General features: G+C 43.4%; 2 protein-coding genes across 4 annotated transcripts in view; one reads left to right on the top strand and one right to left on the bottom strand.

Moving 5' to 3' along the window:
• SELENOI (selenoprotein I) overlaps positions 1-12,219 on the bottom strand; it is a 47,850-nt gene extending 35,631 nt beyond the window's left edge. For 2 of the 3 annotated variants that reach the window (XR_004026960.1, XM_030799671.1), the window contains exon 1: positions 12,016-12,219. Coding sequence is in view for 2 of the 3 variants with exons in the window: in XM_030799671.1 (XP_030655531.1) it covers positions 12,016-12,072 (57 nt within the window). In the remaining variant the exon portion in view is untranslated. The remainder of the gene's footprint in view (positions 1-12,015) is intronic. The other variant, XM_030799672.1, reaches the window with a different exon arrangement.
• Positions 12,071-15,740, top strand: part of ADGRF3 (adhesion G protein-coupled receptor F3) — a 42,384-nt gene continuing 38,714 nt past the window's right edge. The window contains exon 1 of the mRNA XM_030799670.1: positions 12,071-12,184. Within this exon, the coding sequence (XP_030655530.1) occupies positions 12,071-12,184 (114 nt within the window). The remainder of the gene's footprint in view (positions 12,185-15,740) is intronic.

Below are 15,740 nucleotides of genomic sequence, written 5' to 3'. Positions count from 1 at the left end.
AGAACCACTACACCAGGCCTAATTTTTCTTCTAAACTACAGTCTTTCAAATATTTGAAGACAGCTCTTCCTGCCACACCTAAATCTTTTGATCATCTGTTCCTATACTCCTTTTTGCCATGGTTTCAGTCTCCTTCATCATCTAGGTCTAGTTTAATACACCACGGGTTGGAGAGCTTTCTCTGTAAAGGTCTAGATAGTAAATATTTGAGGCTTTGCAGGCCATATGGTCTTTGTAACAAATACATAACACTTGAAACAGGAAAGCAGTCACAGAAAATATGTAAGCAAATGGGCCTGGCTGTGTTCTAATAAAACTGTATTCACAAAAACAGGCAGACTGGGGGCTTCAGTTTGACAACCCCTGCTTCAGACAATCCAATTTGTTGTTAAATCAACACAAACATGTGGTCTAGGGCAAAAGGAGCATTTCAAGTGGTATATGAATAGGAAGCAGAACGTGACTATAAGCCCCTCTTCCTTGATAACTTATGCTGCTCAAGATATTATTAACTCCCGGGACAACTAAATCATACTGCAGTCACCTGAACCCCCTCAGGCCTTTCTCACATGGACTGCAAAGCCATCTTTCTCTATGCTAATATGAGGTTGACTACTGGAATGCAGGTGTGACGCTGCATCTAAAGCTTTAAGCCGGGCGCGGTGGCTCAAGCCTGTAATCCCAGCACTTTGGGAGGCCGAGGCGGGCGGATCACGAGGTCAGGAGATCGAGACCATCCAGGCTAACACGGTGAAACCCCGTCTCTACTAAAAATACAAAAAATTAGCCGGGCGTGTTGGCGGGCGCCTGTAGTCCCAGCTACTTGGGAGGCTGAGGCAGGAGAATGGCTTGAACCTGGGAGGCGGAGCTTGCAGTGAGCCGAGATCGTGCCACTGCACTCCACCCTGGGGGACAGAGCAAGACTCCGTCTCAAAAAAAAAAAAAAAAAAAAAAAAAAAAAAGCTTTAACATTTCATCTTGCTAGAGTCAACTCATTTCTGCCCTCTCCAGATTTCTTCTGATCCTGGCTTAGTTATCCAAGAAAATGGCTATTTCTTCTAAAACTCTCAGCATATAAATCTGGTCATGCTAATAGTGCTTTCACTTAAGTCTCTGTAAAAATGCCAATCAACGTAGACCTTCTAAATATTTCCCTCAAGACTGCTATTACAACCGGGCATTGTGGCTCATCCTTGTAATCCCAGTGCCTTGGGAGGCTAAGGTGGGGTTGGGCAATCACTTGAGCCCAGGAGTTTGAGACCAGCCTGGGCTATAAAAGATTTTTTTTGTTTTGTTTTTTGTCTTTTTTTGAGACGGAGTCTTGCTCTGTCGCCAGGCTGGAGTGCAGTGGCAGCGATCTCGGCTCACTGCAACCTCCGCCTCCCAGGTTCAAGCGATTCTCCTGCCTCAGCCTCCAGAGTAGCTGGGATTACAGAAGTGCACCCCATGGCCTGGCTAATTTTTGAATTTTTAGTAGAGATGGGGTTTCACCATGTAGGCCAGGCTGGTCTTGAACTCCTGGCCTCAAGAGATCCTCCCGTCTTGGGCTCTCAAAGTGCTGGGATTGCAGGCGTGAGCCACTGCGCCCCACTGAGACTGGGTAATTTATAAGGAAAAAGAGATTTAATGGACTCACAGTTCCATGTGGCTGAGGAGGCCTCACAATCACAGTGGAAGGTGAAAGGCACGTCTTACGTGGCGACAGGCAAAGAGAGAATGAGAGCCAAGAGAAAGGGGTTTCCTCTTATAAAACCGTCAGATCTCATGAGACTTATTTACTACCACAAAAACAGTATAGAGGAAACTGCCCCCATGATTCAATTTCTCCGACCGGGTCCCTCCCACAATTCGTGGGAATTATGGGAGCTACAATTCAAGGTGAGATTTGGGTGGGGACACAGCCAAAGCATATCAGCAACAAAGCAAGACGCTGCTCCCCACACCCCTTAAAAAATAACCACATGTACACAATTCATGATAAATACTATAAAGGGAATGATCAGAGTATTATGCAAGAAGAGGACAAAGGGACAGAAACACAGGGAAGAAGGCCATATGAAGAGGGAGGGCAAGCTTGGAGTTATGCTGCCACAGGCCCAGGCAGGCCAGGAGCTACTGGAAGCTGAAAGAGGCAAGGAAGGATTCTCGCCTAGAGCTTTTGGAGGGTGTGTGGCTCTGCCAATACCTTGTTTTTCCACACTTCTAGCCTCCGTAACTATGAGAGAATTAAAATTCTGTTGTTTAAAGCCACTCAGTGTGTGGTAATTTTTATGGCAGCCTTAGGAGGCTAGTAAAGATGGTAATCAGCTCCCAAAAAAGAAGAGAACAAGTTGAGCAGAAGTGTGCCTAGTCAGAGCGGTCAGAGGCAGCTTCTAGAAGGCGACATTTAAGCTGAGTCCTAGATGAGAAGGCAGTCAGGTAAAGAATGTATGAGACACAATAGTGAGTGAAAGGCAGATGCTAAAGACAATGTGCTTTCACAGATTCCACTTATATGAAATTCAAAAACAGAACTGATTTATGGCAAAAGAAGTCCTAACAGTAGTTTGGTGAGAGGGACCGATGGGGACCTTCTGAGGCACTAGAAATAATTCTGTATCTTGAGCTGGGTGGTGATTACATGGGTATATACACATGTAATAATGTAGTAAATTATACACTTAAGATCTTAATGATTACAGTATTTATATGTAATTTTTACCTTAAAAGGAAAAAAGAGACAAAATAAAGACTATATGACTCACATGTGTGTGTGTGTGGAGGTAGGGATGTAATACATGCCAAGAAACACCTTCAAGGCAGGAGAACAGTAACATGTACAAAGACCACCAACAGAAGTATCAGAAATGCTGAAGGAAGTCCAGTGGAGCTCCAGCATCATATAGAAGGGTGACATAAAGTGAGACTGGAGAGGCGGGCAGACATCACCTGGCAGGACCACAGGGAGTTGGATTTTATTCTAAGAACAACAAACATCCTGATTTACATCTTAAGAGAACCATTCTGATCGTGGTGTAGAAAACAGACTTGAAGGGGGTAAAGTACAAACTAGAGACCAACTAGAAACTATTATAATTTATCAGGCAAGTGACAATTATGGGTTTAGTCTAGGAGCAGTACAATGACTTGTAAAATACTTTCTAAATATGCTGTGAAGTGTCCATTTTTGAGAAGATTAGAAATGAAGGCCGGGCACGGTGGCTCACGCTTGTAATCCCAGTACTTTGGGAGGCCGAGGCGGGTAGATCACGAGGTCAGGAGATCGAGACCACGGTGAAACCCCGTCTCTACTAAAAATACAAAAAAATTAGCCGGGCGTGGTGGTGGGCGCCTGTAGTCCCAGCTACTCGGAGAGGCTGAGGCAGGAGAATGGCATGAACCCGGGAGGCGGAGCTTGCAGTGAGCCGAGATTGCGCCACTGCACTCCAGCCTGGGCGACAGAGCGAGACTCCGTCTCAAAAAAAAAAAAAAAGAAATGAGTCCCCCTTAATTTAAGAAGGAAATTGGCTCTAACATAAGGAAAACTATGAAAACACCTTCTTGGACCTAAAAGTATGTCCTTTATACATGTATTTAAATCCCTTCTATGTACCAATAAGAAAACCGAACTGACACATCTTTGCACTAAATACTGAGCTCTGGACAACTTAGTAATCATACTGAGTCCACTGCCCCAAGTAATGCTCTACTATCTATTAACCAGGCATGGTAGTACACGCCTGTAGTCCCAGCTACTCAGGAGGCTGAAGTGGGAGGATCACTTGAACCCAGGAGTTTGAGGTTGCAATGAGCTATGACATGTCACTGTACTTCAGCCTGGGCAACAGAGGGAGATCTTATCTCTAATTAAAACAAAACATCACTAAACTTAAAATACAAAAAAAGTAGGGGGAAGGATAATTAACCCTGGGACAGAAATAAAAAGTTTTTTAATGTACTTTTAATCAATACAAGACTTGAGGCCAGGAATGCTGGCTCACCCAGGCAAGGTGGCTCATGCCAATAATGCCAGCACTTTGGGAGGCTGAGACAGGCAGATAGCTTGAGCCCAGAGCTTCAAGACCAGCTTGGGAAACACGGAGAAACCCCATCTCTACAAAATAATACAAAAATGAGCCAGGTGTGGTGCCGTACGCCTGTAGTCCAGCTACTTGAGAGGCTGACGTGGGAGGATCACCTGAGCCTGGGGAGGTTGAGGCTACAGTGAGCCGTGATCGTGCCACTGCACTCCAGCCTAGGCAACAGAGCAAGATACCCTCTCAAAAAAAAAAAAAAAAAAAAAAAAAAAGAGAGAGACTTGAAGAACTACGCCCACAGAGAACATGACTCATTGAGCAAGGAGATCTAATTTCAGTGAATACTGTCGTTTACATCTAACAAGTCGGAGAGAGGAGGGTGGCAATAGGAGACTGGAGAATTAGAGCAATGAGACAAATACAAGCAAGTCATGATGACAAACAGGTTTGCTTGCTAGACTTTAAGCTCTAACAAGATGAGAAGATAAGGCAAAAGGAGGGGTCATTTAGTGAATGAACTTGAAATCTTTGCTGAGGAATTTGGATATCAAACACATGGAAGCCACTGCAGACTCTTAAATAGGGTGCAGTATCTGAGAAAAATTATTTATTGTTTCTTGTGCTATTACATATGATTCTTCTTTTCAGAAGAAATCTGAAGCCAAAGACTATCTGTGGGACCCAAGCTAGACAGACTCCTCATTACTCTTTCCAACTGTCCATTACGTTGCCACCCTTCACTTCCTATCTGAAAATAGTTTCTCTTGTATAACCATCAGGGATGTGTATAAGTGTGGATATATTATATGCTAGCCAATGTTCATTTGTGCAGGGAATCACAAATGTCAAGTTTTATTTATTTACTCAGCACTTACACAGCACTATGTGCCAAGCACTTTATAAATTTTAACTCATTCAGTTTTCAGAATTATTCTGTGGGGTAGGTACTACTCCATTTCACAGATGAGGAAACCTGGTTAGATTAAGTTACCTGCTAAGTATCACACAGCTGGTATGTGGAAACTTTTTAATGTAGTATTAGTCCAAAAGCTAATTATTTAATCAAAAGCCTTTTATCTCAATTAGGGCTAATCATAAATGAAATGGTCTTTATACTCAACTAAATGCAAGACTAGTAAATTCAGGCCCACTTGCCCCTACTAATAATTTTAAGCCAGGGAAAGAGTAAACAAAATCAGGTTTTTTCCACTACATTTTCCCCATCTGCATACATTAGATACACATCCAATTAAGCATGTCATTGAAGGTCTTTATTCTAATGTTTATATATCTTATACAAAAACAGCCAGTATCGCCAGGCGCGGTGGCTCACATCTCTAATCCCAGCACTTTGGGAGGCCAAGGCAGGCAGATCATTAAATCAGGAGATCCAGACCATCCTAGCTAACACGGTGAAACCCCATCTCTACTAAAAAAAAAAAAAAAATACAAAAAATTAGCTGGGCGTGGTGGTGGGCGCCTGTAGTCCCAGCTAATCTGGGGCTGAAGCAGGAGAATGGCGTGAACCCAGGAGGTAGAGCTTGCAGTAAGCCGAGATTGCACCACTACACTCCAGCCTAGGTGACAGAGCGAGAGTTTCGGAAAAAAATACTAAAATAAATAAATAAATAAATAAAAAATAAGCAGCCAGTACCTACAAGGCAGAGTTTATACTTCATTCTTAGTTTTGAGAGGCAGAATAGCATGAAGAACATGGACTCCAGACTGATTGCCTGAGCTCAAATCTCAGCTCCACCACTTACTAGCTGTGGGACCCTGAGCCAGTTACTTAAATTTTCAGTGTCTCAGTGAAACAGGGAAAACAGTACCTCTATCTCAGATGGTAGTTGTGAATATTAAATGAGATAATACACATAAAGCACTTAAAGCAGTGCCTGGCACAGAGTATACAATATATAAATGTTCCCATGGGTGTCTTTGAATGGAACACCTTCCCCCAAGTTTCCCTTATGTAGTAGGCAAACTCTTATTTAGCAAAGAATTTCTTAATATTTAAGCACTACAGCAGTTAGAGAAACAAGCCATCATCAGTGAACTGTTATTTCAGAAGGTAGTAAAAGATCCCATTCAAGATGTTTCCTCCAAATAGCACCTAAAAATGTAGTAGCCATCTTCTTACCACTGAATCTCTCCGCTTCTGCAGAAGTTTTCCACCCATCTTTCTTGTCTCTGCCAATTGCAGAAATAATTCTTTCTGCCAGACATATATAAATCACTAAGACAACTAGAATACATTTCAAGCCTTATTAATGTACTTACAGGGAAGAGAGGGCAGTTCCCCAAATCTAGTCAAGGTGACCAAGGTACAATTAAAGATAAGTTATGCTTCAATTAACTGTAATGGATCCAAGCAATGCCATAATTAAAATCGTGTATTGTAGTCAGCTTGTAGTCATAATAAATGAAAATCAAAAGATCAAGAATTTCTCATGCTGTTTCTATTGAGGCTCTAAAAGGAAAAGTGTTCGTATCTTTGAAATTTTTACAGAAATGTCCTCTAATAGAAGACAACTCATTCACAAATGAGATTTCTTTACAAGTTTTCTTTGTTTTAATTCCAAGTCCATAAGCCACACTTTCATGTGGTCCCATCCAAGAGAAGTGACCTGTGCAAAACACTATTGTATTTTTTTAAAATTATATATATAAAACAGTATGCTGTTTCATAAAACCCTGCCTCAGTGACTACCACGTCTGTCCACCCAATCATCCTACCAGAACCTGAGTCATCCCAGACTCCTCCCCGTCTTTTATGTGGCCCTCTACACCACCTCCAGCTAGTCAGTCACCATGTTCTGCCAATCTTGTATCTTCAAATCAAGGATCACAGGGATCTGGCAGGTACACTGAACAAAATATTCCTGCATAAAGCATATGCACTGGTAGAGAAATGGCAAATTAGAGAGCAGATAAAAAGAGGGCAAGCACTATTCAGCATCAGCTACGCACTATTCAGCATCAGCTGATTCTTGTCAAGAGGAAGTTCAGGGCCAGTATTGTCCAATATTTTTTTTTTTTCAAGAGAACCCAGAAATCTGGACTGTTATGAGAAAGACACTAATTTTTATTATTATTATTATTGAGATGGAGTCTCGCTCTGTCACCCATGCTGGAGTGAACTGGCACGATCTTGGCTCACTGCAACCTCCACCTCCTGGATTCAAGAGATTCTCCTGCCTCAGCCTCCCAAGTAGCTGGGATTACAGGCACACACCACACCTCCTCTCCTCTTCCATAGCAGCCAGCACTTGCCTAACTGGACTTATTAACTTTTTATAACTGTTCATTTACATGTTCACATGCCACCAAACTGAGTTCTTTGAAGACAAGAATTTCAACTTAGCTTAATTTTGCAGCCCAAATGCTATGCCTGACACTGAGTAGACCCTCAATAAATGCTTGTTGAATAAACAAAATCAAACTGTATGATGGCCAGGCACGGTGGCTCCTGCCTATAATCCCAGCACTTTGTGAGGCCAAGAGAGGAAGATCACCTGAGGAATTCAAGGCTGCAGTAAGCTATGATCGCACCGCTGCACTCCAGCCTGGGCGACAAAGCAAGACCCTGTCTCTAAAAATGATAAGAATACAAATAATTTTTTATGAAATTTTCAGGAACTAGTAAGGTTAAAGGCCAGATTCTGGTTCTTTAGCATTACCATTAAGATGCAAACACAATCTCTCTTTACCACCTCTAATTGTAATACTAATAAATTCACAATTATCATGATTCCTATAATCAGGTTGTTGTTGTTGAGGGCCAAGTTAATTAATTACCATAATATCAGAAACCAATTCATCATGAAACTATATATATATTTATACACACACACTTTTTTTTTTTTTTTTGAGTCAGGGTCTTTCTCTGTTGCTCAGGCTGCAAAATAGTGGCACAATCATAGCTCACTGCAGCTCAACTTCCAGACTCAGGTGATCCTCCCACCTCAGCCTCCCAAGTAGCTAGGACCATAGGCACGTGCTACCATGCCTGGCTAATTTTTTTTTTTTTTTTTTTGTAGAGATGAGGTCTCACTATGTTGCCCAACTTCTATCCTCAAGCCATCCTCCCACCTCAGCCTCCGGAAGTGTTGGGGTTACAGGCATGAGCCACTGAGCCCAGACAAATAACTTTCTTGAACAAACGAAACAAGATATTTCACAGAACATTTCCTCCCTGAGGCAAAATGATACAATTTGAAAGTAGCTGCTACACTATCAATTAAAACTTTGCCTTCCCAAGGTTAGATGAGCAAACCAGGGCAAAAAAAAGCTTGCAGTTTCCCCCTTAGATAAGTGGGGAAAAAATCCCTCAACTATAAAGACCTGTCCAAGAGCTGGGCGCAGTGGCTCACGCCTGTAATCCCAACACTTTGGGAGGCCGAGATGGGTGGATCACTTGAGGTCAAGAGTTTGAGACCAGCCAGGCCAACATGTGAAACCCTGTCTCAACTAAAAATACAAAAATTAGCCAGGCGTGGTGGCAGGCACCTGTAATCCCAGCTACTAGGGACGCTGAGGCAGGAGAACTGCTTGAACCCGGGAGGCAGAGGCTGCAATGAGCCAAGATCGCGCCACTGCACTCCAGCCTGGGCGACAAAAGCAAAACTCCGTCTCCAAAAAAAAAAAAAAAAAAAAAAAAAAAAGCCAGGTGTGGTGGCTCATGCCTGTAATCTCAGCACTCTGGTAGGCCAGGGCAGATCACCTGAGGTTGGGAGTTCGAGACCAGCCTGACCAACATGGAGAAACGCACCTCTACTAAAAATACAAAGTTAGCCGGGTGAGGTGGTACATGCCTGTAATCCCGGCTACTCGGGAGGCTGAGACAGGAGAATCACTTGAATCCAGGAGGCAGAGGTTTCGGTGAGCTGAGATCACGCCATTGCACTCCAGCCTGGGCAACAAGAGCAAAACTCCATCTCCAACAAAAAAAAACAAAAACCTGTCCAAAACAAAGGATGGATGGAGGGCAAAAATAAGGCTGAAATCCTTCAGTATAATTCTCTGAAGTTACCTTAGTTAATAAGCAACAGAGAACAATGGCAATGGTAGTTAAACCCGATATCTTCACATTTAAAATACAAAAGCACCCTTTCAATATCCAGACATAGAGCTTTATTTATTTATTTATTTTTTTTACCATACTTCCAAAATGGTTTAGGTTCTTTTACACTCTCATTCCTTCAATATTGGTCTAGCACTTACTCTGATCATGGTACTGTGCTAGACCTCAGTCATGTTATTAAAGAAAAAAAAAAAGTCAGCTATAGGGCCTGCCCTCTTAAAGCTCACGACCTGAAAGAGAAAGTAGACATTCAACTAATATTCAACTAACTGTTTAATACAATTGTGTTAAGTAACACAATAGTGAATACGAGTGTCAATACATAACACAGAATCTATCCCATGCTCTTCCATACCAAAAATCAACTGTCTTATAGTTTCCTGCTTCAGAAACCTAATTTCTACTCCACGTGTGCACCCCTTTCAGCAGTTATTCTGTATAACTGCCAGGTTTCCAACTGTAGCTCTCAGATATACCTCTAGGGAAGATAAAGAAATTAAACTACTTCAAAAGTAATTTTTCCACCAACTGCTTTTGTAGTATCAGTTCTTCTTTACGTCTCTCTTATAAAGCATCACATGAGGGAATACAAAATATCTTTTGAGTGTTTTCAATCTTTACCCATTTATAGGGAAAAAAGACTTTTTAAAATAAGCATTTATGGCCGGGCGCGGTGGCTCACGCTTGTAATCTCAGCACTTTGGGAGGCCAAGGCGGGCGCACCACGAGGTCAGGAGATCGAGACCACGGTGAAACCCCGTCTCTACTAAAAATACAAAAAATTAGCCGGGCGTGGTGGCGGGCGCCTGTAGTCCCAGCTACTCGGAGAGGCTGAGGCAGAAGAATGGCGTGAACCCGGGAGGCGGAGCTTGCAGTGAGCCGAGATCGTGCCACTGCACTCCAGCCTGGGTGACAGAGTGAGACCCCATCTCAAAAAAAAAAAAAAAAAAATATATATATATATATATATATATAAAATAAGCATTTATAAAGCACTTACTATCTGAAGACAACATAAGGGGAATGCAACAAGAAAAAAAGATCTGTGAGATTTGTGTTCGAGCAAAACTGATCACATGGATTTTTCCTTTGGATACCACTGGATTCATAATTTTAATATAAATGCAGTATTGAGTAATTGCAATAGAAGAATATTTAGGTTATAAATGTGTGCTTTTTTTTTCCCCCAAGGAAGCCTCATTATAACTAAAATAATATCAACAAACTATTTTAGTGAACATTGGACGCTTGCTAAATCGACCTTTGTTTTCCAGGATGATAGGAAGTCATCTGCTGTCAGATACAGGAACTTATATAATAAAAAAGGGGGAAAGATCAGAAAAGAAAATTACACAAAAGTTCTAGTAAATTAGTACACTTATTTAGTTGAAAATATAAATCTAGGGAAGATTCTTTATAAGAAAAAGGAGATTTCCTATTACAAACACTGCTCCCATTGAAATACTTATTTTATTGGCACTTAGAAAGTCAGACCCTAGTAAGGAAGAAAATGTTTTATATGTCAATATTTACCCTGCAGAACAGACAACAAAATGGGGGGTAGAGCTTAAGGCAAAACAGGAGGTATCTGGGTTAATAGCCTTCTAAAATGAAAGTTGAAAAGCACTGGCCCGAGTTACCAAGAAGGCTCTGGACCCTCTTTCCACTTAAAATGTTAAGACAAGTCATCACCTCAGTTCAGAATGGTATGGCACAATACGGCTTGAAAGCAGAGAAACATGCTATGTGACCTTCTAAGAACCCTTGCTTTTTTTTTTTTAACTCAAGTTAAAATCCATTATGACTTTTTCAGTTATTCATTCATTCCACAAATGCTTACTGGGTGCCTAGTATGCACATAGCACTGTGCTTAAGCCATGATGGTCCACAAGAAAACTCTAATGACTTGGGCATTACATTCTAATGGCGAGACACGCTAAAGCAAAAATTCCATAAACCAAGAGAGCGCACATTTAAGGGGGAAAGGGGCACGTAGGGAGGGCTTCTTTGAGGAAGCAATATTTAAGCTAAGATGTGAAGATGAACGGATAACAACAAGGATGAAGGGTTAAAGCCCATATTTCAGGCTTGGCCGAATGGATGGTTAGAGTCATTCATTGGTAAAGGAACTGCGGATGGGAACCAGATTTGGAGGAAAGTTAACCACCAGCATTTATTTACTGGGGTCCTAGTATGTTGCCAGGCGCTTCATAAATTCCTCTAATCATTTTGCATAGCAGAAGCTATTACTTTCAGTTTCATACACAAAAGAGAGGCTGAGCGGGGTTAAAATGACGTGCCCAAGACGAAATAAAATCTGACTTTCGTATCAGGTTTGTATGTGCTCGAAAGCCCGCGCTCTTTCCACTCCACAGCTCCTTCCTGTGCACCTCCCTTTCATCTGGTGGCCCTAGCGCCACAAGCTGCCGCTGAGGAAGTCCCTGCCGGGAGCAGAAGTGGAGGCATCAGCAGGATGGCCTCGGCAAGTCGCTCCCCTCCCGGGCCTCATCTGCCAAACGATCATCTCCTCCTCCGAAGTAGTATGCATGAAAGGCGAGTGGAAACTTCACTAAAATGAAGGCGATTGACATAACAGAAGGAACCACATCCTTTCGCGAGCTTACGAAAATAATAAGTTTAAAAAAATAGGAAGGGAATTCCCTCGCTCCATGATCACTGAGCGCTCTCCTAAGGAAAAGGAAATCTCCGGGGGGTGCCGACTCCAGGCGGCGGGCTTAGGATGCTCCCACGCTCCCCGACCCCCAATCCCCAGGACCCGCAGGACTCCCGGAAGAACGCCCACCAGCCCGCCCGGAGCCACGCGGCACAAGGTGACACGGACCGCGCCGCGCCGGCCCCTCAGCCGCCTGGGCGAGGCCGGGAGCAGGGAGAGGGGCGTCCGCCGGCCCGCAGTACCTTGTACTTATCAAAGCCAGCCAGCTGCTCCGGGCTCACGTATTCGTATCCAGCCATGACGACCCGAAAACTGAGCGCCCACTCGGCAGCGACTCCCGGCTACGAGGCTGCGACACACAAGCACCACACCCGCTGGGCAAGGATGGGAAGAACTGGGCTGGCAGGGAAGGTAGGAGAGCCGCGCTCCACCCACCGCGCACGCGTAGCCGCCTCGGCCCCTTCGGCCGCCTCTCAGTGCGCAAGCGCAGCCCACGCTTCTCCCCGCCCACCGAGGGGGGTTGCTAGCCCGCTCGAGCGGCCCGCCCCCCGACACCGTTGCTGTCCAATCGGCGTGGATCAGGCAACACTAAGTCCCGCCTCCAGGTCTCTTCGTCGCTTCATTTGCTAGCGTCAAAATTGGTGAGCTGAGGTAAAGCAAGAGAGGGGGTGAAAGGTCAATTTCCCAGTGGGCTTTGCTCCGGGTCCCGGGGGAAGGTGGGTTTTCTGTGGTATCCACACTTGAGTGGAGATCTGGGGGATACCATTTTAGTCTCGGGGGTAGAGTGACTGCTTGCGAGCCAGTTCAGCAGTGCCTCAGGTAAGAGGACTTAATTCTCCCACTGCAGCGAAGTAAAAGGGGAAGGAGGTCTGTACCGCGAGCCGCTCCCAGCTCCTGGTTCGGTGCGCTGCATGCCGTAGAAATTTAGTAAACGTGGTTAGATGTAGAGAAGGCCGAGCTGTTGCCGGGGCCACGGGAGTCTTTGTGCGGTCAGCAGAGGGACTTGCAAGACAGGTGAAAGGACATTGGAGACAAGCCCCTCAGGTCTCTGTTGCTTAGGACCCTTGGACCGCCTCATCGCACTCCGCTCTATCAAACCGTTCCAAATTAAGATTGCTGGTGTCTCCCTACCAGATGAAAGCAGTGATCTCTCAGTCTCGACGAGTCCTTAAACGCGTTTGCAAGTAGTGTTTTACATAACTGGAGCCCAGTTAATTGTAAACAAACAAACAAACAAAAAACACTAGATCAATGGCTAGTGAGTACTAATGAAAGTTTATAATAGTTGCTGCTTTTTATTGAGCGCCTTCTGTGGGGAGAACTTCACATACATCATCAACCCCATAACAACACTGAAATGAAAGGCATTATCCCCTTTTTCAGATTAGGCAACCTGCCCAGAGTCACTTAGTTACGCAGCTCGGAAATGATCGACCCAACGTGAAATGAGATCTGTGTTATAGGAAACCACTACCTCAGGGAGCCTTTCAGTCTCTCTGGGTCTCTGAATAAGGGCGATTATTTTGAGATACTTTTATGTTCATTCGTTTAACTATTTATTGGGGACCCGAGATATGCCAAACACAGTATTATTACTACATGTCTAATCTCCCCTCCTAAAGCATAAGATTCTTAGAAGGTAATAGATAATCTTATACCTGGTATATGGTAGATAATAAGCTTCCCCCCCGCCCCGCCCCCTTGAGACAGGGACTCACTCTCTCCCAGGCTGGAATGCAGTGACGCGATCACGGCTCACTGCAGCCTCGACCTCCCCCGGCTCAGGTGATCTTGCCTCTGTCTCCCAAGTAGCTAGAACTACAGGCGCGCACCACCACACCCGGCTAAATTTTTTGCATTTTTTGAAGAGTGGGCGCCCGGCCAACCAATAAACTTGAGTGTCCTTTATCACACTTGCCCACGAGGGCAGTATTTGCATCTTACACATCTTAATTTTCCCCATGTTCCATAGCCCAGGGGGCTTGCAAATAATACATGATCAATATATTTTATTGAATGAATGAGCAAAGATCTCTGATATGCTGTGAAGTACCAGTTTTTAGAAGAACATTAGAAATGAGAGTCTCGTCCAGGCGCCGTGGCTCACGCTTGTAAACCCAACACTTTGGGAGGCTGAGGCGGAGGGATTACTTGCAATCAGGAGTTTGAGACAAGCCTGGACAATATGGTGAAACCTCGTCTCAACTAAAAATACAAAAACTAACCGGGCGTGGTGGCGGGCGCCTGTAGTCCCAGCTACTCGGAAGGCTGAGGCACCAGAATGGCGTGAACCCGGGAGGCGGAGCTTGCAGTGAGCCGAGATCGCGCCACTGCACTCCAGTCTGGGCGACACAGCGAGACTCAGTCTCAAAAAAATTTAAAAAAAGAGGGCGTTTGATCCTAAGATCTAATTCGATTCCATTAGAACCTATTAGGTACTACGATCCTATTCATCTCTGAAATTCAGTGAAACTGTATATCATATAACTTCTCTGAGATTAAGTCAACTCATCTGGGAAATCTTGTCTTACCTACAATGATATGGCTCAAGTCTGTTCAATTAAACTCACAAATTTAAGATATTAGTCATGCTCCATATAAGCATGTTTCCGTCAATGAGGGACCACATGTGGTCCCTTAAGATTATAGTGGAGCTGAAAAATTCCTATCACCAAGTGACATCCTAGCTGTCAAAATGTTGTAACAAAAGGCATTACTCACGTTCGTGGTAATGCTAGTGTAAACAAACCTACCGCACTGCCAGTCATCTAAAAGTATAGCACATATAATTATGTACACTACTGAATACTTGATAATAAATAACTATCTTACTGGCTTTTGTATTTACTATCGGAACATATCCTGTCATTAAGTGATGCATGACTGTATTTTCACAGAATTCTGTGAATCCTAAACCCGGCAGGCACAGTCACCTGGGAAGAGAAAAATGTAATGGAAACAAATTTGCCTTTGGAACTAAGTCGCCTTTCTGTTTCCTCGTTCCCAAATTTTATTCCAGGAGGCATTTTTCCCTAAGGCAGCGCAGCTGCCCCGGACTGCTTTAGATTGGCCTTGTTATTCCCATCTATGCTCTACACACCAAATTCCTGAGTGTAGTTTATTATTGCTTTGTTTCCCTTGTCTGCCTCTTCATCCATTGAGGTTTATTTCTTCTACATCTTGTACACTCAAGATCAGGCATTTTGCCTTCCAGAATAATAATCATAGAAAATATCAATTCGTGCTAGAAACAATATTTTTATTTTTATAATGTAACCAAAATAAAGTGTTTTAAATTCCTGGAGTGCCTATTTTATTTAGTCTGAATAAGAGTGTATCAGATAAATGGAGACAGCTAAAAAATATTGGAGGTTAATTAAGGACTAATATAGTTAATAACTCCAATATAAGTTACTGAAGCCATAAAAATGGGCAGGGTCTTCCAAAGAAGTTTGTAAAAAGGTATTGATTTAGTTCTCATTTTCAAATAAAAATGAATGCCTTATACACATAAACTCTGGTTCTCAAAGCAGTTTCACATGACTAACAATCCTGAGCCATGGGCCTGATGGCTGTTCCAATTGTATAGAGTAGAAAAATAGAATAGTAATATATCTTACCAAAAGTCACCCAGGAAAGAGGAACACAGGTCATCAGACTTTTAGCTGAATAATTTTCCACTACACCATGCTTCTACAAGTTGATGGTAAGATATTAAAAAAAAAAAATCACAAGTCAGTATTTTTTTTTTTTTTTTTTTTGAGATGGAGTCTTGCTCTGTCACCTAGGCTGGAGTGCAGTGGCACAGTCTCGGCTCACTGCAACCTCCGCCTCCTGGGTTCAAGCGATTCTCCTGCCTCAGCCTCCCCAAGTAGCTGGGACTACAGGTGTGCGCCACCACGTCTGCCTAATTTCTGTATTTTTAGTAGAGATGGGTTTTGTCATGTTGGCCAGGCTGATCTCAAAC

This window comes from Nomascus leucogenys, chromosome 19 (genome assembly GCF_006542625.1).
Source record: "Nomascus leucogenys isolate Asia chromosome 19, Asia_NLE_v1, whole genome shotgun sequence".
Taxonomy (NCBI): domain Eukaryota; kingdom Metazoa; phylum Chordata; class Mammalia; order Primates; family Hylobatidae; genus Nomascus; species Nomascus leucogenys.
Note: the sequence above shows the minus strand (reverse complement) of the source record. Positions and strands in the feature narration are given on the sequence as shown.